Genomic DNA, 23,751 nt, shown 5'->3' with positions numbered 1-23,751 from the left:
TCTTTTCTGATAAAATAGTATATAGCAAAACTTTCACCGGCAAGTTGAGCTTAAATTCTCACCGGCAACTCGTTAAACTTAAATTCGATATATACCTGGACGGAAAAATTAAAGTATTATATCATGGGGAAAAATCCAATGCATCTCCACATTTTGATTTCTTCATATATTTATAGTATACGAAATGAAAATATAATTGAAAATTTTAAATATTGTACTACCTAAATTGTTACAATTTATATTTAATTCTCAAATCTCAACTATTACCGAAAGAAAATACACATATATATTAAAATTATAATATGAATATATCCTAGATGTTCATATTCCTAACGTCTGCAACCAGATTTTTAAATATATAAAATTTGAACAAAATAGCCCATCTTCGTAATCGTACGATAACAACTAAATCGACCGAATTGTCAAAGTCTGTTTTCTGATTTATGGTCTGAAGTACAATTTCCTCTAGAAACTATGGGGCCGTTTGGACGAGCTTAAAATAAGTGCTTCTTGCTTAAAATAAAAAAGTGAAGTAGAAGTTAGAAGTTAGTTAAGACTTATAAGTGATTAAAGTGTTTGGGAAAAAAGTAGAAGTCATGAAACAAAAGCTAAGAATCGTAGCTTTTTATAAGTGCTTCTCGACTTTTTACACAAACAGTACGAATAAGTGCTTATAACTTAAAAGTCCAGAAGCGGGGCTTAAAAGCCCCGCCAAACACCTACTATACCTTCTTGACGAATCTAATCCCACACGTCCCAGTCACCCGATCTGATCCAAATCCAACTACATTAAAAACATACACATCCATGCATGTCCTAGCACTATTATCATCCTCATCACATCGAATGGCGCGCCAAACCAAACCAATTTTCCAACCAATCACAAACAGCCACGCGTCCTTTCACCAAACCCAGTCGTGTTTCTATAAAACAACCCCAACTAAACCCTCCAGCTTTCCATAATTCCAATGGATCCCTCAAGACTTCAATCGCACGTATCCCATCCAACGGCTGAAAATGAACAAGACAACAATCACCCCCTCATCAACCGGAGAATCCAACGGCTCACCTTGCACCTCAACCCCACAGAGGCCCCACCACCACCGAGCTCAAACCAGCAGCTGCAGCTACTAACATGCGCAGCAAGAGGAAAGCTTAACGTGAGCACCCCCCATCTGTCTATGTACATGAGAGGCAAGTACAGAAATGAACAGCAAAAGGTGTACGATTTTTTCGAGTCGAGGCCTGATCTTCAAACGCCGGTTGAAATATCGAAAGATGAGCATAGGGAGCTGTGCATGAGGCAGCTGCTTGCGATGGTGAGAGAAGGCGGGATTAGACCATTCAAGTATGTTGTTGAAGAGCCTGGGAGGTATTTTGCTATTGCTGAAGCTGCTGGCATTCTTGATGTCTCGTTCGGTGTCAAGCTTGGAGTTCAATACAGGTTCTTTATTTCACTTGATTCATCTCGCATTAATATTGTGTTTGGTTGGGGTAAATGAATTTTAAAAGAACGGAATGAAATTTGAACCATATTATGAATAACCGGTTATAAATTTCATTTTTTCCTCTGTTCTGTTTTTTATCCTCTATACTAGATATCATACGTTCAATTTGGGAAGAAATGCTCCATTTCATTTTGTACTTGATTTATTTTCAAATTTCATCATAAAAATTTTGAACATGATCAATCTTTTCCAAAACTTCCCTCTCTAACTTTGTTATCTTCGTTTATTTTTAGTAATTTCATTCCATTCTCCCTGACTGAACACAATATAATTATTTAAAAATAAAAATACATAAGAATTTGATGTGTTAATCTGCTTTTTATTGCGGCGCAGTCTTTGGGGAGGTTCTGTACTAAATTTGGGAACCAAAAAACATAGGGACAAGTACTTCAATGGGATTGACAGTGTTGAGTATCCTGGTTGTTTTGCTATGACAGAGCTCCATCACGGTATGCACACAATTTTCACTCTGGAGAAATGTTATAATCCGGGATCTGATTTTAAATTGAAATTTTAACTTGTGTAGGCCTACAACTTCTGTAAAAGCTAAACATGACTTAACCTCTCTCTCTCTCTCCTTATTATTATTATTTTTTTCATTTTAAAGGCTCAAATGTACAAGGCCTGGAAACTGTTGCAACATTTGATCTACTTACAGATGAATTTGTTATCGACACACCCCATGATGGGGCCATTAAATGGTGGATTGGCAATGCTGCCGTACATGGAAAGTTTGCTACTGTTTTTGCCAAGCTGATGTTACCAACTCATGATACAAAGGGTGTTACTGATATGGGTGTTCATGCCTTCATTGTTCCAATAAGGGATATGACTACCCATGAAACACTTCCAGGAGTTGAGATACAGGATTGTGGCCACAAGGTTGGTCTGAATGGGGTGGATAATGGGGCATTAAGATTCCGTTCAGTGAGAATACCACGTAATAATCTTCTTAATCGATTTGGAGATGTTTCACGGGATGGGAAATATACAAGTAGTCTTCCAACTATTAGTAAACGATTTGCTGCCACATTGGGTGAACTTGTAGGTGGACGGGTAGGTCTTGCCTATTCCTCCGTTGGTATCCTGAAAATTGCTGTCACAATTGCTATCCGATATGCTCTACTCCGTCAGCAGTTTGGACCACCTAAGCAAGCTGAAATTAGCATTCTTGACTACCAGTCTCATCAGCATAAGCTTATGCCAATGCTGGCTTCAACTTATGCATTTCATTTTGCTACAACTAATTTGGTTGCAAAATATTCTGAGATGAAGAAGACTCAGGATGAAGAATTGGTGGCGGATGTCCATGCTCTCTCGGCTGGACTCAAGGCATATGTGACTACATATACAGCAAAGTCTTTGAGTACTTGTAGGGAAGCTTGTGGAGGCCATGGCTATGCTGCTGTAAATCGGTTTGGTAGCTTGAGAAATGATCATGACATTTTTCAGACATTTGAAGGGGACAATACAGTGCTTCTTCAGCAGGTACCACTCTCTATTCTAACCGCCTATGGGGCAGCAATGCCGTCTGGTAACTGACATCTCACAGCTAAAAACTTCTATATATCGTTTAAAAATGGGAGTACTCAATTTTATAAAGCTTTTAACATAGTGCATCCAGATTTTCCTTAATTGGTTTCAGTGGATTGAAAGATTTCACTTAATTACAGTGTGTGTCAGTATGGTGTATATTAGTATGAATGTTTTCACCAACTAGCTGTACTGTTATCGGTCATCTTCACGAGTGACAAACCTTTTCAAGATAGTATGTTGACTGTTTAGTCGAGTCACTTCTGCTTTTCTGAGGGTGCAGAATGCATTTGCACGTCATCTAATAAAATATGGAACTATTTTGAACATAATTTGCCGTTTTAAAGGCACTGAGATATCATGGGGAAAATTAGTTGGTTGCATTCTTGAGTCTTGACATCTAAAAGCTTTTTTGAGGATATAAGAGATGTGCTTTCATTTGATATAGGTTGCAGCAGACCTTCTAAAGCAGTACCAGAAAAAATTCCAAGGTGGAACGCTTGCGGTTACATGGAACTATTTAAGAGAGTCGATGAGCACTTATATGTCTCAGCCAAATCCGGTAACCTCTAGATGGGAAGGTGAAGATCATCTACGCGATTCTACATTCCAGTTGGATGCCTTTAGGGTGAGTTTTCTTTGGGTTCTGTACTCTGTGACACAGCTAATTACCCTGAATTTAACCTGTCCTGGTTTCACATTCTTGTTGCAGTATCGGACATCTCGATTGCTACATAGTGCTGCTATGCGACTTCAGAAACATACCAAGACTCTTGGTAGTTTTGGTGCATGGAATAGATGTTTAAATCACCTTCTGACGCTTGCAGAGTCCCACATTGAATCTGTCATCCTCGAAACGTTTATCAAAGCCGTAAAGAAGTACTGTTGTGCTGTTGGTCTTATTTTTAACTTCACACAAGGTTTGTTTTCCTAAGTGGCAATCTCAGCTGTACCTGTTTTTGTTTACAGCTGCCCTGATCCGAGTTCAAGAGCTGCTTTGAAACTTGTTTGTGATCTTTACGCAATGGATAGAATCTGGAACGACATTGGGACATACCGCAATGTCGACTATGTTGCTCCCAATAAAGCCAAGGTATGAATAAAACGTTGTTAAGGCTTAGGAATTTATCTGACAGACATACTACACAATCTGATGAACAACATAATATATGATTCTGCGTTCTGTATCATGATTATTACACTGCTCTGTGGTTGCATTGACCATAATATTCCAACTGTAACTACTTATTCAAGGACACTCACAACTGGAATCAAAAAACTTATCCATCTGAAATCATGAACTATGCTTAGGCTTCATATCAAACTTATTTGGGATTTTCAATGTGCAGGCAATACACAAGTTGACGGAATATCTAAGCTTTCAAGTGAGGAACGTAGCAAGAGAACTTGTGGATGCCTTCGATATTCCTGATTTTGTCATAAGGGCGCCTATCGGAAAACAGACTCCTGTTGAAGTTTATTCAGAGTACAGACAACACATTGGGTTCTAAATGTCTAGCAAAATTTTGGAGTGCTTTGGATATGTGTTGCGACGAGTTCGCATGTTTCAATTCAAGAAACAGGTAGGGTTCTAGTTACTGAAAAAAATCGAGATTTGTTAAGTGTTCTTGCAATAATTTTACTACCAAAGGTAGAGTGATGTTCTGGTATTCATTTCAAGGATTCTTTCGGAGGAAAGAGATAAAGTCTCCGTCTTTGTATTTCTTTATTTTTGCTAACAGAGTAAATAAAATTGGGGACCTCAGTACCAGAGGAACAGGTTATTGATGAGCTTGAGATGCATAATGATGTATTTGCTGCTATCATCGCACGAGTCTGTTACAAATTGAGTTGCCAGTATAAATGCCTCGATTTTATTAATAATAAAAAAACAATTCGATTGAAAATCGTCTTACAAAGCAGGGGATAATAAAAAATATCCTCCGGAAAATCGTGAAAGTTAAAAAAACCAGGCATCCCAACCACCACCACCCAATCTAATCTTACTCGTATTTCCGTAGCATAGGAAAGCAATCATTCCCCTGAAATAACATTTTCTGCTTAGCTTTGTAATTGTAAATGTTTGTCCCTTCAACAAAGTGTGCAGAGTAACAGAGTGGTTTCTAAGGATTTAACCAGCAAATTCAGTTATCAGAGTACACTAACCCAACTTTTCAACATTGCCAAGTACAGAGAGTGCAGCAGACAACAACTTATTTTCTGAAAATATGTGAAAAACTGTTTGTTAAATATAAAAACAACTTTCAACACAAAAGCCACTTTTAAAGATACTTTTGAAGAAATAATTTTAAGTTTTTGCGGGAAGCTGTCACGGATTTCACCATCAAATTTTAATCTAATATCTATCTTTTTTACATTATACCTCAAATCACCAAATAATTATATGATTTCTACAACAATTTTTCTACCGATTTTATATCTCAACAGTTGAGAGTAAAAGGGCACACCACTAATCTGTAATATTAAATTTGAAAACATATATTTCATTTCAAATTCCCAGTTTTATACTAATATTTAAATGTTCTGGATTTCAAATTAAATTCAATCCAACTTTTTTTTGTGTATCCAAAATCCAGGATTTCAAATGAAATCCAAGTTTCCAAACAAGCAATAAAGGAATATATGTTGTCCAAAGCTCCGCAACATAATCAGAGATCTGATTAGATGAATGATAAGCTCAGCAAGACATTTTATAAACTATCTAGACAAAATGAAATTCAAAAATATCAGAATATCAAATCTGTAGAGTTGCAAGTAATAGTTTCAACTATTTAACAAACATGTTGTTCGAATGCTACATATATCTTGATCTCTTGTGTGCTGGTTGAATAATGTTACATATATCTTGATCTCTTGTGTGCTGGTTGAATAATACACAATGTACAACGCCACAGCAGTCCTTGGTAAAATTCCTGGATCCTCCACTTTTAGGCAGGTAAACAAATCAGACCTGAGCAGGAAATAGTGAATTAATTATGTCAACCAATATAATATTGAAATACATCTTTACTCATACTCAGATTTATCTCCAATTATCCAATAAATATACAGAAGGTAAGCTAAGCTGACTGCCTGATGAAATTTAAAAAGGCTGCTTCTACCCCCTGAATCCTGAAATTTCATAGTAGCAGCATCAGTCTGATTACTGAAAGAAACCTATCCAAAAATTTTAATGGATGAAACAAACTTCACGGTATTCAGGAGTTCAGGGGCTTGATGAATCAAACTAATCCACAGGTCAGCATACTATGTACTATTCAGACAGCGCACATAGTAATTCTTCTTTAAAGATCTCACGCCAGCAATGACATGGGTTTCATGCCAGGACTAGACTTTTTGTGCTGACCAGCTCAAATAAATATATTTTCCCTGGGAACCGACCAGTGTATTCTTTTCAATTTTCAGTAAACAAAAATATGTGCCTGTATCATCATCTTTCTACATGTGTTATTTACATCAAATATTGCTTATCCCATGCAACAAATTCCTCAAATTCCTCAATTTTACACCTCAACATATGTTCATATATTCAAATACACCTTTTTCCATAAAACCATCTCTGTCATCAGGCATAGGAAATATCCCACAGAACCCCACATTTATTGCGACCTTGGCCACACTACAAATATCTAATCCTACTAACTTACCAAGAAAGCAAGAATGACTATATATAGACCCTTTGATGTACTTTTTTGACCCATGCATACTTCCTTTTCAAAAATTTCATAGATATCAAGTGTGGTTTCCTTCCACCCTTGGTCACAAAAAGTTGAGATGGTGGAGATACACGAAGAGATTGATGTTCAAAGTCCCACCGAAGATATAACAGATGACGGAGATGAAGAGATCAGTTATAATGATCTAAAGAATAGAATGCGTAAGGATCGTATACGCATGCAAAAGCTGAAAGCCAAGAGGGAGGAGCCCGAATCATCTGAGGCTAGACTCGAGCAGTTAAGGCGAAAAAAGATGTCAAGATCTCAAGATGCCGTCCTTAAGTATATGGTAAAGATCATGGAGGTTTGTAATGCACAAGGGTTTGTGTATGGTATAGTAACTGAAAAAGGGAAGCCTGTGACAGGCTCCTCTGACAGCCTACGTAGTTGGTGGAAAGAGAGTGTGCGGTTTGATCTTAATGCTCCGGCTGCTATTGCCACTTTCTTGCCATCAATAATAGAACAAGCTGTTGAGATGGACCCAACTTCATGTATGCATCATTTGCAAGACTTGCATGATACTACTTTAGGGTCACTTATTTCTCTTCTCATGCAACACTGCATCCCTCCACAAAGGAGGTTTCCTTTGGAGAGGGGTTTGGCCCCTCCGTGGTGGCCCAATGGAAACGAAATTTGGTGGGGTGATCAAGGGTCAACTTCCCAAGAACAAGGGCCACCACCTTACAAGAAGCCTCATGATTTGAAAAAGGCTTGGAAAGTAAGTGTTTTGGCTGCTATTATCAAACACATGTCTCTTAATTTAGACCGTACGAGACGGTTAGTTAAGCAGTCCAAGTGCTTGCAAAATAAAATGACCTCAAAAGAAACTGCATCTTTGTCGAAAGTAATTAACCAAGAAGAAGTTCTAGTAAAGTTGACACAGAAGTCACTCAACATCTCAACACCTGAATCGAATGAATCTGTGAAGGAAGGTCATGGAGGCGCTTTGGACCGCTCTACGTTGCACAACTATCAAAAAAGGAAATATAAATTTGATTCAGAGAGGTCGGTGGATAAGTTATATGCTTACCAAAACTCTGCACGCCCACATACTGAGCTACCATTAGGCTTTAGTAACAAGAACTTGCAAGCTGACCATCAATCTAGCTGTGGTCACCACAATATATTTGAAGTTCCAAAAGCACTAGGGTCATATGCCACATACACTGCTACGACTGAACATCCCCTAATTAATATAGAAGTGGCACAACATGAGGGAAGGATGAAGAAGAGAAATGTTACAAATGATGGAGAGTGGATGGAAATGGATATAGAAATGGACGAAGAACATCTTGATGCACAAGAGAAGCAAGCGAATTTAAATTTAGTAGAGAAATATGGACAGTACTGGGAAGAAGATGTAGTTGAACAGGTTTGGTTCGAAGAACTTTATGGCACCCGTAGAGAAAAAGTGGACTTGAACACGGCTCTAACTAAAGAGGTTTGGAATGAAATGGGAACGACTTCAATATGGGATTTAGGATACCAGTCACCTAAAGAAGATTGAACCCTTGCTCTAAGCCACTAGCTAACAAGCAATCCTAATAGTGTTTCTACATATAATTTTACCTTCGCTATCCCTTTCTATTGTAATTTTGTAGCCCTTAATATGATATCAGTGTGCTTCTCTCTTACAATAATATATGTATGTGTAAGACATGTTATAGCTCTTTGATGCAGACAAATATCTCCATTGAAACCCTATTATGTGTTACTTCATACAGCGATCGCATGTGCCGATTAATATCCTTAATTGTTATAAGTTGAAACTATATTGATTTCATGAATAATTATATGTTGATTTCTTTGTAGATGTAATGAACTACAACCTAGTGATCTGATATATCAGTCATTCTCCCTCAAACGGATTATGCAGCTTACCTCATTTCAAAAATTCATGGTGACATTTGGTCAAACATCTGCCTGTAAAGAGCCAAATTCTGCATATAAGGGAAGCATATTAGCAAAACAAAGCAGCAAAGAAGATACCATACAATCTCTATAGTCTATAGATGTCCAAGTATAGGAGCTACTGTTCAGAAGGAAAAAAAGGCACCAACTAAATAATTTATGATATCACAAAATGGAAAAGAATTACTAGGAGGGGTCTTTGAAATAACTCCATTTAAAACAATATATTACAGCTCAAAATTTTTGTAAATTAGATTAAACTAAAAATATTGGTGAGCTGGTAAGCTGAAACAGCTCAAAGTGTTGAAAAATATTTAGTTAAATATGTTTGTTACATCTTCTATATTTTCTGCACGCGAGAGAAATATCATAAAAAAGAATGTCGATAAAGAATGAATTCTATATTACAACGGCAAACTCAGACTAGCAGATATGTGTATAATCATACCCATGTATAAGAGTAAACACTAGCCTCAGCAGGTGCTGCAGGACTTCCTCTTCTGGTAAATTCTCCGTTTTTATATATGTACAGCATTGGTACCCCAGTTGAGAGTTCTAAATTAATTACCTTTGAAAACAATCAACTATAAGTTGTATAAAGAACTTATCAAAGAAAAAAAAACAATATATATAAGAGCATCGACTCAAAAATGTTTCATGTTACCTCTTGAGGTGTTAATTTGTCAAGATACATTATAATAGACCTTAGTGAATTGGCATGAGCAACGACCATTAAATGCCTTCCAGCAAGAAGTTGTGGCTCAATCTGCAATGCAACAATTATTAATCTTTTGGTAATTACAAATGACTACTTTATATTTTAGTACATGTATGGTACCATCTTAAAAGCTTGAAACCTTACAAGAGAATTTGAGAGGGTTTTAAATTTTAATTATCACATATGTTCCTAGGCATGTTTACCTGCTCTTTGAAATAAGAAACAGCCCTCTCCAAACACATTTCCAAGCTCTCTCCATTTGGTGGACGAACATAGTAACTTCTTCGCCACTTGTAGACTTGCTCTTTCCCAAATCTTTCAGCTGTCTGCTGCTTATTAAGACCCTGCAAGTCCCCATACCTGTAAATTTATAAATCTGAGTACAGGAAGAATATGCTTTTGAGGATGAAGACAACATAATAGACATGCAATTACATTCTTTCATTCAGTTGCCATGCTTTGATAACTGGAATTGATTGTCGCTTTGTGTCTTCACTATATATTTGGCTCCATAACGTTGCTTGTTCAGTCTCATTATGCATAAATATAGGCACCTGAAAACATTAATTAGGCTTAAAGTTAGTTGCGAATTTACATAACTTTTCTCTATACTATTTTTGACAAGCATATAAATTTCCAGCTAGATCAATAATAGTTTACTTAGGGCTGTTTAACGAACCGAGCTGTTCGCGAACAAGCTCGAGCTCGGCTCGTTAAGAGCTCGTTCGGCTCGGCTCGTTAAGTTAACGAGCTCGAGCTCGAACACAAAAAATTGTTCGTCAAGTAAACGAGCTCGAGCCGAGCTTTTAGTATGTTCGGCTCGAGCTCGGCTCGAGCTCGGCTCGTTAAAGCTCGAAAAAATATAATATTTTTGGGTTTTTTTTATAATTTATATATGTTATTGAACTCAGAATTCAACATATAATTTATATATATATATTTTAGTGATGTAACCAAAATTTCGGAAAATAATAATTTTATATGGTTTGCTATTTTAACAGTCAAGTAGAAGGTTAACTAGTACCGCTAACTAGTGTTTAATCCTAAATTAGTGTTTCAATTTTTTAAAAAATATTTCTTTACGATCCAACCGTATGGATGTTAACATATATACATTTTAGTGATATAAACAAAGTTTCAAAAAAATTAAAATTATTTGGTTAGCTATTTTAAGAGTCAACTAGCGGTTTGTCTTTATTTTTTTTCTGGCTCGACTCGACTCGACTCGGCTCGGCTTGTATTTGTTCGCGAACAAGCTCGTGTTCGGCTCGTTAGTTAACGAGCCGAGCTTGAACACAATTTTTGTTCGATAAAAAAGCTCGGCTCGGCTCGGCTCGGCTCGTCAGAAAAAAAATTAAAGCTCGGCTCGGTTCGGTCAAAACTCGGCTCGGCTCGGTTCGTGAACAGCCCTAAGTTTACTATCATAAAAATTATAGACCCAAAACAGTTTTAGTAAAACATATACAGTTAATCTATATATAATGACGTACAGGGTGCACCAAAATATCAGAAGCTTGACATTACACCTCAAATTCAAAAACAAGCAGCAAACACAACAGATCTTTTAAAAATTTTGAGCAGGCAATATGTCAGAAAATTACCAATCAAAAGAAAAGTTAGCAATATGGAAAATTCTGGAATCTTGATATGTTCATATAAGCATGTAAATTTTCTAAAGACATGAAGCTGCCTTGTGTTCTGGCTTACGGCTTTTACGCTACTACTATAGGTTGTGAGTATTTAAATTGGATCAACTTTTAATTGTAACCTAAGAATGATAGCTTCCATGACTAACCATATAAAGTGGAAAATTAGAAGATTTCACATAATGCACTTTATAGCAGGGACGTCGACAGGGGATGGCGTGACGAATACGCCCCCTCAAAATATGTGAATAACCAGATTTTATTAACTTAATAGTTTATGGATTTTATGGATTAATAAATTATGAATTAAATATCTAAACATTTAATATAATAGTTGTGAAAAAATTCACCCCCCATCATCGAGAAATGCTAGCTCCATCCCTGCTTTAAAGACATTTTCGTTTGTAGGAGAATGATTATTCTTACCTTCTCGGCTTCTCTAATATCAAAGATTGAATCAATAAAGATCCATTTCCATCATATTGACATGTTAAGTTCATATCAAGTCTCTTTCTAAATTCTAGTGAAATCTAATCACTTAAAATAAGTAGAAATCAGATTGGTTGTTTGAGTTAAGACATACACCCGGTGAATAAATGGGAACCTCTAAATTAAAGAGTGACATAAGATGATTATGAAAGGTCATGAAACACAATATCAAATTGGTTTCTAGAGTTAAGACATGTACTCTGTGAAAATACGGGAGCACTAAACTAAAGAGTGACACGCGATGATTACAAAAGGCCATGAAACACAATCAACCCCAATAAATGAGCCACATATTACCCAAAGCTATTTTTTAAAAACCATATACAATCCAGGCTTAGGTAAGTATGCATATATACCTTCTCACAGCAATGTTGGGTGAGGGCAAGCATAGCGGTCATCTGCGACCGGACCAAAGCTGATGTGTATATGAGGTCGATAGGTATGTTTCTAATTCTCTTACCAGCTTCAATTGCTTCTTCTACGCCTTTATTAGTCAATGGTACATCAACACAACCGGTAAACAGATTCTTCTCATTCCACATTGATTCCCCATGTCTAAGTAATATCAATGCAGATTCATCTAACAGTTCAGAAATCAAATCCAGTCATTTAGCCTTAGCATACCATTCACATATGAATCGATAGTCGAGATTCTATTTACCTGTCATTTTCCAAGAATCGTGATCGCTACTGTCCAGAGAGGATACTATAGAATCTGAAACTGATGCGCGTACTACAAACACTTTTGAATGGTTATACATGCACTTTGCTTTGTTCAACGGTATCTTACTTGTACCAAAACAAGAAAAACGAGGCATCATTGCGAAGTTTCTTAATTCATCACAAGAAGACAAACTGTCATTGTATCCGTGCAACTGATTGCCACATATAGCTTGGTGGAAAGCAGCGGCCATTCTGACAATACAAGCAACTTTTTCAACATACAACACAGCAACTACGCAAATACCATTATACTTCAAACGCTTAGATTAAAATAGAGTAATATCGTATTAGGTTAGCACAAATGTAATTTTTAAGGACACATACTCGGAAAGGTTCCTATATACGCAGCATTGCCCTTGTTTTTTTTTAAAGAGGTTGTGATTTTAAGCATTCAGTGAACAAACATAAACAACTAATTAATTAGAAAGTTTAAATTTAGCAAAGTTTAATAGAATTAAAACACGAAAAGGCCAAAAACATGTGGCATTCCAAGATCATGAAGCTAATTAAGCAGGTGATGAGTAAAGTGCTATCTATACAGGGAGAGATTAAAAAATAACTTAAAGAGTTGATTAACAAAAAAAATAAAAAATGAAGCAATTAAAGTTGATGATAGAGTAATAAGAGTAAAAGTAACATACTTACAGATGTGTGTGTGTGTAATTGCGGAGATGAATCTGAATGAGAGTCAGCAGAGCGCAGAAGAGACTTGATTTGAAAGCAGTTGGACGATAACGGCGTCGTTGAGACTAATTACACGCCACTTCAAACCCGCTTGGCGGCTTACGCGTGTCTTTTCTACGGGACTACTTGGCTCACCAATATTTGGTTTCAATCCTCTAATTGAAAAAAATTTCTTTCTTTCGGTCATTTCTTTCCGTGCTAGATCACACATTCAATTTAAGATGAAATTCTATTCTCAATTTCATCACAAATCTCATCATACTAATTTTGCGCTCCTTCAAATTTTTTCCAAAACTTTCATCATATCTCTATTAGTTTCAAATTTCAAGTATTTTTTCTCATTACATTTCATTCTCCCCAACCAAACGCAAAAAAATTTGTGTTGTTTGTTTCATATTACAAATTCGTGTTTGCATTGGCCAAACATTAAACCAAAAACTGTATTTTCCGGGAAATTTCGATTACTATTATAAGATTATTTTCATCATTTGACTGTCATGTATACAAAATAATGGAAATCTGTAAAAAAAAAAAAATACAACTTGAGAAAGATTATATCCTCCTTAGAAAGAGGTAAAACAGAGGTCATTTTTCAGGAATCCGGAGACAATAGCTAATCTGATAACAATTCCGGCTCAAAAGATATTCCAATACCTATATAAATATCAAAAATAAATAAAATAACAAAAACCATTGATTTAAAAGGTCCAACAGTTGTTCATTCTGCAATGACACCCCGAAACACAAATTAATCTTTAGAACATACTCTATTCAGCAGTGCCATGTAAAACATTTCATTTCTAACTAAAAGATGACATCTTCATAACATGTAGTTGTGTGGTTTTACACGTGAAAAATGATTTACTTTCTTCAGGATGATGTGTTGCTCAAATGTTTACTCAGCTCCTCTACAATTTGACTTCTAGGAATTTCCTCCTCTTTATTAGCCTCCAGATTCTTTAATTTCACCATTCCTTCGCTGACTTTGGGATCACCAACAATTACCATCCAAGGGATCTTCGAATCTTTAGCACGATCGAAGTGCTTCGTCACTCTCTTGTTTACCAGGTACTCTGTATTCAATCCAGCAGCCCAACATTCACTAGCTAGCTCAGCAGCTAGTGACAGATTATCCCCCAGAATACTCACCAAGACCTGTGTTTCTGTAGCTCGTACAGTCTGTGTACAGAGAACAAATTTAATTTAGGATGCTCCTATATTTGAGAATGATCAATCTATTGATTATGCATTCCTCTTGCACATATGTAACAAACACATAGAGATATGTCAATCCTGCTTTGATAAATAATAACTATTTCATTTTTTAATGAAAAAATAAACATAAACCAAAAGAAAATGCACTTTGTAGAAAAAAAAACCACCGAGCAGAATTAGTACAGAATTTCAACCAGATATCTTCTTTCATGTAGCTCATTCTTTCAACTACAGTTTAATAGTATTATCTTACTGCATTACGCCAAATTCTTATCAACAACCTAAATGCTACCTTGAATCATAAACTACAAGACTAACAAAACAGCATCTCAAACATATTGTAGCTAGAGTACCTGGTTCTGTTCTTTCTGGATCTGTTCCATTATAGTAAATACTCGTTCTATGCCTAGACTGACACCAATAGCTGGAACCTCCTTTGTACCAAACATTTCAATTAGTTTGTCATAACGTCCTCCAGCTGCAATTGAACCGACCTAAAGAAAAAGGAAGTTACATAACATCAATACCGTTGCAACAATCAATCTGCAGAGTCGTGCGCGATAAAATAACAGGAAATGGTAGGGCTGATTGATATTTCAGGGTTGCATTCGTTATTGCTTAATAGGACCTTACAAAATTATCACAGAGGATCTCAGCAGATGCGGTTCTTTGGTTATGCTAATTATATAAGAAACTAGGTGATCATTTTGCTCCTTACAGAGGTATATGTCCAGCCCTCAAAAAACCCATCCAACTTATTCCAATATGAGATCATCACATCTAAATCTATACATGATGGTGGAATCGAGTTAATGAATGAAGGAAGCTATATTGTTAACTTATGGTAGGCAGTAACATGTGATTTTCTAAACTCAATTGGGTATTAAGGGCTGTATAGCTAGTAAATTCCAGATAATATCCGACCACCATGGTAAATAGATTTTTTTAAAAGGGCCAAGGAACTCTCACTACAAAGAAAGAAGAAAAGAATCAAAAAAAATTTGTAAAGACATGCAAGTGATTTATTGCCCTTTCTACATATTGTCTTCTGGTCAAGGCCAAAAGAATATAAAAATAGAAATTCTGTAGTTGAAGGTAGGCCTACCTGTGTAGCTCCTTTAAACACAGCTTCATATATGACTCCTGTATAATAGTCAAGACCTCTGGCCAGACTGAGATCAAAGACCACTTTATCAATACATTTTGACTTTTCTAAAGCTTCAAATAAGATCTCTAGCTCATCCAGTGCTTCTGATGCTTCTTTATTCTTTACGAACTCGCTGCCCTCCTGTTTCAGCTCAGATAATAGTTCCAGAGGGTGTCCCCTATTCTTCACAAAAGTACCAATCCTATCCGCGGTTTCAGTACTTAAGCCCTTCTCCTCAACCTAGAAATAGGTAGACGGTTATAACAAATTTAATTCCCTCAACTGCAGAGACCACTGTTTAACAAGTTTGCACACACAGTTTAAGTTCCTTACCATTTCCTTCCTTATTTGCTCAAACGGTTGCTTGTCTAACTTGTCAATGCTTGAACAAATGGTTCTAAATTTCTCAGGAGGTACTCCACATATATATAGCATTCCATCCAGTAATTTCCGATGATTCAATTTCACCTGTGGCAACAGTAAACATATAGGTAGTAATTAAACGCATGAAAAAAATATCAATCCTAATTTGCGTTTACCCTACATGGGGATCAAATGGTCATTCTAACTATTTCATACATATGGCTATTAGCCATTTGGAATGCATCAAGACATTTTAATTGTCTTTACTTCTTTAGTTCTCTAATAAGTATTATATATTTTTGTCAAACTAAGATCAAGATTTTTTTGCAACCAACTTGCAGTTCAAAAATTCAGAACTAACAGAAAAACAGCTACAAAATACTCTTCCATAGATACTGTTTAGGTTACAAGCATAAAGTATCTCTATAACCAACAGTTTAGCCCACAACTGCACCAATGTTACCCCTTTCTAATTTACAAGGGTCTACAGATGGCCACTTCTCTATTAAGGCAAATACTCACTTCAGATGAACAAAAGATCTTACACCACTAAACTAGCACAAAATTTTGAAATTAAAATTTGATGCACCTTGCTTCTTGTACAAGGATTACCATATAATCAGAGAGATGGAGAGCATACTGGTACAAAAACAAAAAGGGAGATAAAACTAGCCAACTTCACTGAAACTATGAGCTAATTACCTCATAATCCCCAATCTTTAGCTCATCCAGTAGTTCAGTCAAAATCTTTATGACCTCAAAATCTGGTCCCATCTTTTCAAATTTACCAGCAATATCAAAATCACATTGATAGAATTCACGGTATCTCCCCTTGGAAGGATTGTCCCTTCTGTAGACTTTTGCTATTTGGTACCTTTTAAATGATGTAAGTCCGTTCATAGCAACATATCTGGCAAAGGGGACCGTCAAGTCATAGCGAAGGGAACAAAGCTCTCCACCCTGAAACAAGTATACAAGTTTCAATGTAAGTAACTGACAGAATAACAGATAGTGTCTTCCACGCACATTATGTTCTATTCGGACTACATGCCAGGACTATCATATTTAATTAAAGTAAACATTTTCTGCAATCTTGAACTTACTTTGGAAATGTTCTGTTCAGAATGGCTCCTAAAGACTTCTCAATTTTTAAGAAATAAAATATACATGACATCCGACTTGAACACAACTAAGAGTGTATTCTTTCTATCTTCTCAAGACAAATATTAGTACTGGGACTAACTCAGCCAAGCTGATATTGCTTTCAACACAAAAGATTTCATCCTAACGTTCAGGCTATTTTTGATTAAAAAAAGTGTCTGTGAGTTGTGACTTGGGTGCGATTCAGATCCATATAATAACAACAAAAATTATCATATTTCCTGACACAAAGAAAGTAAAAACTTTAACAAGGGACGATGAAGTGCAAATTATTATATAGAGGGTGTTTGGCTAGGCTTAAAAGCCCAGCTGGCTAAGTCAGAAGCAGCTTATTTGTACCGCTTGTGTAAAGAACTTAAAAGTCAAATTCCCACTTATAAGCCAGAATATGAGAAGTTGAAAATCCTAACTTTTTTTAATGACTTATTTTTATTTTTGAAATTTGATTTCACAAAAATGTAAAGGATCACTTCAAAAAAAAATTATAATATTTTATTATAATATTAATAATAATTATACCGGATAAGTTATACAGTAAATACCAAAAAATTTATCCCAACACATAAAATAAAAGTTGCTTTTCACTTAAAATAACTTCTCGCTTATAAGCAATAAGCACTTCCTATTTTGTTCCTGGATTTCCTATTATCTTCACACAATTACAAGCAGCACATTATATATAATGCACACGATTCACACAAGAAGAGAATCTAATATCTGATATGCAAATCCATACAGGAAACCCCACAGCATAGCACCGCCCAGCTAGAAAGATTCAAAAAATAAATCCAACTGATGTACCTGATCAGCAAGATCATAAATCAATTTTGAATCCTCTCCATATTTACCCATTAGAGTCTCCCTCATTTCAAAGACAGGTGTATCGAGGGCTGTTGCACCATGCTTCTTGAAAACCTTGCTTATTATCGAAAATGCTTTCTCTCTCACAGTCATCTGTTCCTTGGCAAAATCACGAGTACCCTGATAGTAACAAAGAAAAATAAAAAATTACAAGGTTTTAACAATAGTGTCAAAGAATAACTGTAGCGCAAATTTCTGAAGAAATACAACCAATACAAGTAAAATAATACTGCAAATGAAGAAATTTATAAAATCGATAATCCATAGTTGTTTAAGGAAGAGAGTCTTGGTCACTAAAGATAGCTGCCATATGAGAAACCACTTCACATTATGTTTGGTATTCTGAGGCATTGCAATGAGTATCTTGTTAACCAGTTGCACATCAATAAAAAAACGTGTGTAAAGATAGACTAGAGTGCGCCACAACTAGTGTACAAGTAGCAGCTGTAGCTCGTGGAACATACCTTGATTTTCTAGGGGCTCATGAGCTCATCAAAGTAAAAACACGGCTCATTTACCCCACACGAAAAACCATGAATCTAGTTTTAAGCATTTAATTATATCTGGTAGTTGAGTTTCTTACAATTTCCAAAGGCCATCTGAACATTCTATAATAGAGGAACTCAGGAACAACAATGTAACATAAAGATTACCTTGATCTAATTTGAAGGCCTCCAATTTACTAAAGATCTACTTATTTCTGCGATATCTACAATTTATACACTGCATCTAGAGAGTCTCAATAACTGATGGACTGCATCTAGAGAATCTCAATACCGATAATGATGATATTGTCACTCAGTGTAAACAATTTAGCACTAGTTCATTGGTATGATAGAAATATATGAAGAAATCGTCATAACATCATAGCGTAATAAAGCAAGCTTCTGGCATGTGTTCTTTAACCTGTTAGAGCATATACCTTTGGAAGCTTGGGAAGCCTTCTGCTATCATTGCTGTCAACAATATCTTTAATTTTCTCAAGTAAGCTAATATAGCCAGGGTCCTTCAGATCCAAAATTGAGAGGAACTGCTGCACCCATGTCTCTATATCTCCAGAAGCCGTAAGCTGCAGCCTATCCTGAAGATACTGCATAAATGCAGTAGTTCCTTTACCAAAAGCAACCTTGTTTTTTTTCTTTTCCTTCTGTTGCTTCTTCTCATTAGCTTTACTATTATCAGCTCCTACATTGTTTGTTGCCTCCACTACCGCCACATTACCTTTTGCATTAAATATATCGGCACCGCTGATAAGGGTAAGTGAGATAAATGCAGCTGTAGCTTCCCAAGAAAAAATTGTCCCAACAAGGTCAGACAAAATAAAAATGTCATGAACAAACTTTAGGTTGTCACCACCACTTTTAGCAGCTAAAGCAGAACTGTATACCTCCTTCAATCTATCAATCCCAGGGCATTCTGCTTTAAACATTTCAACAAAACGAGTAATAAACGACAGAGCCTCATTGTTCCCCAAAGAACCAACAACAAGGCTACTTCTACCCCAACTAGACTCCCCCAACTTCAAAATCCCATCAGCAAAAGATGCTAAAAGCACCACGATTCCACTCCCAGCTGTTAATGAATTCAAAAACACCCGCGATTTCGCATGTAAAGTTCTAGAAATCAATCTAAAAAGTCCATGAGTCTCAGGAATAACATCCAAATCTTGCACACTATAGCCCTTAACCTGATTCTTCCCTACCAATTTAGAACCATTTAGAAATACCTTAAGATCACTAGCAACCCCAACCTCATCTTTATCCGATAAACCATCCCCTGAATCAATCAACAAATTAATATTAGACGAAACAATGTCACCTCCCAGCGCCTCAATCGACAAAGCAGCAACCGCATCAACAACCCCCAACAATGCAGCCCATCTGTGATCCAAAAGAGCACAAACACCATACAACACACAAGCATTAACATCACAAAACCCCGCAAAGGGGTTCAAGAACTCACAATCCTCAGCAGTAATTGAACACGACCCAGGTGAATTAAGAACACCCAGAAGCTTCTCAGCCGCAACAGATGAATTGGGCAAAGAAATGGAGATGAGTTTCTTCAAGAAAACAAGTAAAGAAGCTCTGAATTCAAGTGGGGTTAAGTAATCAGGGAGAGAGAACTGAGAATTGGGATTAAGGGGTTGTTTGGGAAGTGGGGTTTTGGAGGAAGATGAGATTTTTGTGGAAGAATCAATTGAAAGTCTAGAGAGAGAAGTGGATACTTGAAAAACAGAGGCTGAGGAGAGAGAAGATCCCTTGCCCCCCAAATTTACGACTTTTCCGGTACCACTAGTCATTTTTCTGTGAGTTTTGAGCTTTTGCTTAGGATTGAAGAAGCTGAACTGATTGATTCAGCAATTGGGTATTGCAGCGCTGCAGAAGTGTTTAAGAATAGTATAACGGTAGGGTTTTCAATGGAAACTTTTCATACTGTTTGCCGTTATGTATATTCGATATTCGTATAATTGTATACAGAAAAAAGACGTCTGCGGTGTTCGGCGAACACTACACTTGGTGGTATCATTTGTGTAAAAAGTAAAAAACAGTTATGGAAGTTAAAAATACTTTTATTTCATGATTTTTATTTCTTTCCCAAACCCTTAAATCACTTATAAGTTTTAACTTACTTCTGATTTCTACTTCATTTTTTTTAACTTTAAGCAAAAAACATTTATTTTAAATTTATCCAAACGGCCTCATTGTTTTGTCCAATTTCCGAGAGCTTTTAAGAATTTATAAAATTATGTTTACACAAACAAAATTTATAACGGTGAAAATTGCTTTTCTCGGAGTTTGAAAAGCCGAATCTCATTCTCTATTTTTGTCCTTTTTTAAATTAGTTGATGGAATTTCACCGGGTTTTTTCCGATGGAACTCAATTTCCTTGTTTCTTTCATTTTTGATGGTTTTTTTCAATAAAATCAAATTATTCAAGTGTTCGTGTATTTTTCTATTTAGAGTGTATGAGCGTGTTTGTTTTATCTCTATTTCGTTATGTTTTGGTTCAATTACATTTGGATTTATTCAATGTTCTATTTATTGAAAATGATTTTATTGATGTTTTGGAATATAGAATTCTCGCGTCAAATTTGTGCCGATGAAAGTGATTAAAGATTGTTCATACACTTTTAGATTATAGCCGGTATAGCTAAGGTGTCATTCCTCTCATCTTAGTTTATACGATTAGGATTTTGAACACTAGTCTAACAATGGCTTCAGTGTGATAAAGTCAGTTGCGAATTTGATGCTTTTTGAGATGTGCAATTTGGATCACTTGAAATATTTTTGATTTTATTTTCAAAATTAAAAACTTTAAATTATATGTGTTAAACTATGAGTGAACAATTTAGCTAATTACATTTAGTATTGTTATCTATTTGTCAACTTAACAATATCGGTAGGTGGGGTTTGTCTCGATTCTACTTTCCGTATATTCTTATTGATCAATATCGATTTTAAAACAAAATAAATTTTTGATTAATAAGCAGTACCAAACTTCGGTTCAACTTCGAAAAGTATAAAAACATAAAATAACATAAAATGATGTAATAAATAATTTTCAATTAGAATACAAAAGATATTTTTATAACATCCAAGTAAATTACATAGTTATAATTATATCATTAAATAGTTATACACTAATATTATATTTATGAGCATTTGATTAACAATTTATGTCTCAAGACTACTATGCAGCAAGTTAATAATTTTCTTATGTTTTATATAATATTAATTACAACATCAAATACGTTTAATAACCTTTTAGAAGTAGTAATAAAGTTAATTTTATGTATCCAACAGAAAATATAATATATTTGAAGGATGAGACCTTTTTCCTTTGAAAAATTTATCATCTAATCTTATCCGGTATGAAGAAATGTTGTGAAAAAATAGATGATAAAAATCTTATCACCAAAAAATAAAATATAAAAAAATCTAAATTGAAAATTATAGTTTGACCGTAAATATTTGATCTAATAGAAAGTATATTGTAATCACGAAAAAACACAAAATAATAAGTGCCTGTTATATTAAATAAATTTGATTATCTTCGATATTGATTGAAAATAATCATTAGTAACACATTAAAATATTATTACACATATATGTTTATTATGTTAGGTCACAATTTCCTTCTTAAAACATATTGCTAAATGTGCGGGGGAAAAAACATATTTCTAAATTTCTTATTTATCTGTATATTGATTGCAAATATTTTTTTTTTTCATTCCATACAAAATTTTGAATGACTTCCCATTTATTTTAATACGTTAAAGTAAAACGACATTGGTGATCGACACGTAAATAACTGCCACTCTAAGGATCAAATTTTAAAATGAGTAAATATCCAAGTCAACGAACATAACATCTATTTACAGATCAAGTGAAATCTCTTATATATCTTTGAGATTATCATCGTATCCACCAGATATTCATTAGGATACGCAGTTATTACTCACCAGTCACCGGTCATGTGCCAAATATAAATATCAGTCACATATTGACTCATTTTTCATACTCAGCTATAGATCTGAATTTCTTAAAAACTCTTTTCAATATCTAAATATTTTTTGTCGAACTTCAAGCCGTAAGAAATGAATGGCCATCATGATGAAAACCATAGTGATAACATATGGACTTGTGAAGTTGACAAGTTATTGGAGGAGTTACGAGAAAATCAGTTTGGCGATGAATGGACATTTGAAGATAACAAGTTAATTGATGATTTACAGGGAAATGTAGAAGTGCTTGAGTCGTCAAATAAAGGCTCTAAAGATCTTGCAAATGAGGATGGTGGTGGTCCGTCAGAGAAAAAGAAGATGACAAAAAGGTCGAGGGCAAGGCCAATTCAATGGACTCAAAAAGAACATAAGTATGTAGCACTATTTTCGTGCATTTTTTGTTAAGAAACATTGATTTAATAATTATATTTATTCTAATTATTTTGGCTAATATTTGTACAGGTTGTTCTTATTAGGGCTGCAAAAATTAGGCAAAGGGAAGTGGAAAGAGATGTCAAAGTTTTATGTGCAAACCAAAACCCCGGCTCAAATTACTAGTCATGCACAAAAGTTCTACAAGCGCATTGATAATCCCACACCCCTTGACAAACGCAAGCATAGTATCAATGATATCCGGTTTGTCGAGGACTTTAGTTCCTTAACCGACATTCAACCAAATATCTTAAGTCCCCAATCAAGCATGGCGCAAAATCATGTTCACCACACTATTGAACATCCAGTGCTTAATAACATAAATCATCATCCAAACATTCTTCAGAATTTTGTTCCTCTGAATTATAATCAGTCAAGTATAACGAGTCCACAATCAATTGTGCCTCAAAATTATATTCCCCATGCTATTCAACATCAAGTATTAAATAGCTTAAGTCCCCAACCAACGGTGACTCAAAATCATGCTCTTCCTAATTTTCAGCAAATGGCTCATAATCGGATGCAACAACCTATCCTATTCCCTGAGAACAACTAATGATAGTGTTAACTTGTATACTTGTAGGACTACTATGTCCTACATAGAGGGTGAAATATGATAATATGTGTTATGATTTGTTATATGCAAATAATAATATTAATAGTGAAATTTATGTAGTTATGTAATTTTGTAATTTTCAATGTATTGTTCAATTAAGTTCTTACAAATATATTATTATTGGGATTGAAAAGTAGAAATCCATCATCATAAACGGATAATATTTACAAATTTTATGTAAGAAGAAAAATAAAAAAATTGAAAATAGTTTAAAGTGAGCAAATCTTATTGATGATAATACAAGATGATAGATCTAAAACTACTTTTCTGAAACTTAAAAGACTTTACCAAACAAAGAAGTTACAGACACGCATGCCCCCTCATCTCCCAATTTGAATTTAGGACCCTGACAGCATCTTCAGACATCATTTTGAAAAGACATCATTTTGAAAGGGAACTCCAACAATAATTTTTATTTGTGTTTCTTCTTATTATTTTAGTACTATATCTAAAATTTATTAGCAATAACATAATGTAAAAAAAAATGGATAAAAGTGTGC

General features: G+C 35.2%; 5 protein-coding genes across 8 annotated transcripts; 3 read left to right on the top strand and 2 right to left on the bottom strand.

Moving 5' to 3' along the window:
- Positions 1–857: 857 nt before the first annotated feature.
- Positions 858–4,832, top strand: LOC108215634 (acyl-coenzyme A oxidase 2, peroxisomal). The gene is made up of 7 exons (XM_017388155.2): positions 858–1,444; positions 1,842–1,957; positions 2,116–2,996; positions 3,490–3,669; positions 3,754–3,920; positions 4,011–4,134; positions 4,391–4,832. The coding sequence occupies exons 1-7, from the start codon at positions 969–971 to the stop codon at positions 4,550–4,552; spliced, it is 2,106 nt and encodes a 701-aa protein (XP_017243644.1). The 5' UTR covers positions 858–968; the 3' UTR covers positions 4,553–4,832.
- An 890-nt stretch (positions 4,833–5,722) lies between these two features.
- LOC108215857 (2,3-bisphosphoglycerate-dependent phosphoglycerate mutase 1) lies at positions 5,723–13,134 on the bottom strand. Of its 4 annotated transcripts, none has more exons than XM_017388448.2 (9): positions 12,911–13,134; positions 12,204–12,457; positions 11,899–12,122; positions 9,843–9,961; positions 9,611–9,767; positions 9,354–9,455; positions 9,138–9,257; positions 8,660–8,718; positions 5,723–6,012 (listed from the first exon to the last, which is right to left on the bottom strand). In XM_017388448.2, the coding sequence occupies exons 2-8, from the start codon at positions 12,454–12,456 to the stop codon at positions 8,674–8,676; spliced, it is 1,020 nt and encodes a 339-aa protein (XP_017243937.1). In that variant the 5' UTR covers position 12,457; positions 12,911–13,134; the 3' UTR covers positions 5,723–6,012; positions 8,660–8,673. The 4 variants fall into 4 exon arrangements, 3 of the variants coding, with proteins under 3 accessions (XP_017243937.1, XP_017243938.1, XP_063947379.1); XM_017388449.2 differs by having other exon boundaries at positions 5,774–6,012; positions 12,907–13,048; XM_064091309.1 differs by lacking the exon at positions 5,723–6,012 and adding an exon at positions 6,043–6,173 and having other exon boundaries at positions 12,911–13,052.
- Positions 6,693–8,432, top strand: LOC108215855 (putative ETHYLENE INSENSITIVE 3-like 4 protein). The gene has a single exon (XM_017388447.2). The coding sequence runs from the start codon at positions 6,837–6,839 to the stop codon at positions 8,283–8,285; it is 1,449 nt and encodes a 482-aa protein (XP_017243936.1). The 5' UTR covers positions 6,693–6,836; the 3' UTR covers positions 8,286–8,432.
- A 487-nt stretch (positions 13,135–13,621) lies between the features above and the next one.
- On the bottom strand, positions 13,622–20,168 carry LOC108218829 (histidine--tRNA ligase, cytoplasmic). Its single transcript, XM_017391950.2, has 7 exons — positions 18,619–20,168; positions 17,637–17,816; positions 16,377–16,634; positions 15,645–15,779; positions 15,270–15,551; positions 14,518–14,658; positions 13,622–14,128 (listed from the first exon to the last, which is right to left on the bottom strand). Exons 1-7 carry the CDS (start codon positions 19,996–19,998, stop codon positions 13,820–13,822), a joined length of 2,685 nt encoding a protein of 894 aa, XP_017247439.1. The 5' UTR covers positions 19,999–20,168; the 3' UTR covers positions 13,622–13,819.
- Positions 20,169–22,296: 2,128 nt separating this feature from the next.
- On the top strand, positions 22,297–23,191 carry LOC108217365 (probable transcription factor At5g61620). The gene is made up of 2 exons (XM_017390200.1): positions 22,297–22,574; positions 22,666–23,191. The coding sequence occupies exons 1-2, from the start codon at positions 22,297–22,299 to the stop codon at positions 23,189–23,191; spliced, it is 804 nt and encodes a 267-aa protein (XP_017245689.1).
- Positions 23,192–23,751: the final 560 nt, after the last annotated feature.

Source organism: Daucus carota, chromosome 4 (genome assembly GCF_001625215.2).
Source record: "Daucus carota subsp. sativus chromosome 4, DH1 v3.0, whole genome shotgun sequence".
In the NCBI taxonomy this organism is placed as follows: domain Eukaryota; kingdom Viridiplantae; phylum Streptophyta; class Magnoliopsida; order Apiales; family Apiaceae; genus Daucus; species Daucus carota.
This window is presented reverse-complemented; position numbering and strand designations above follow the sequence as displayed.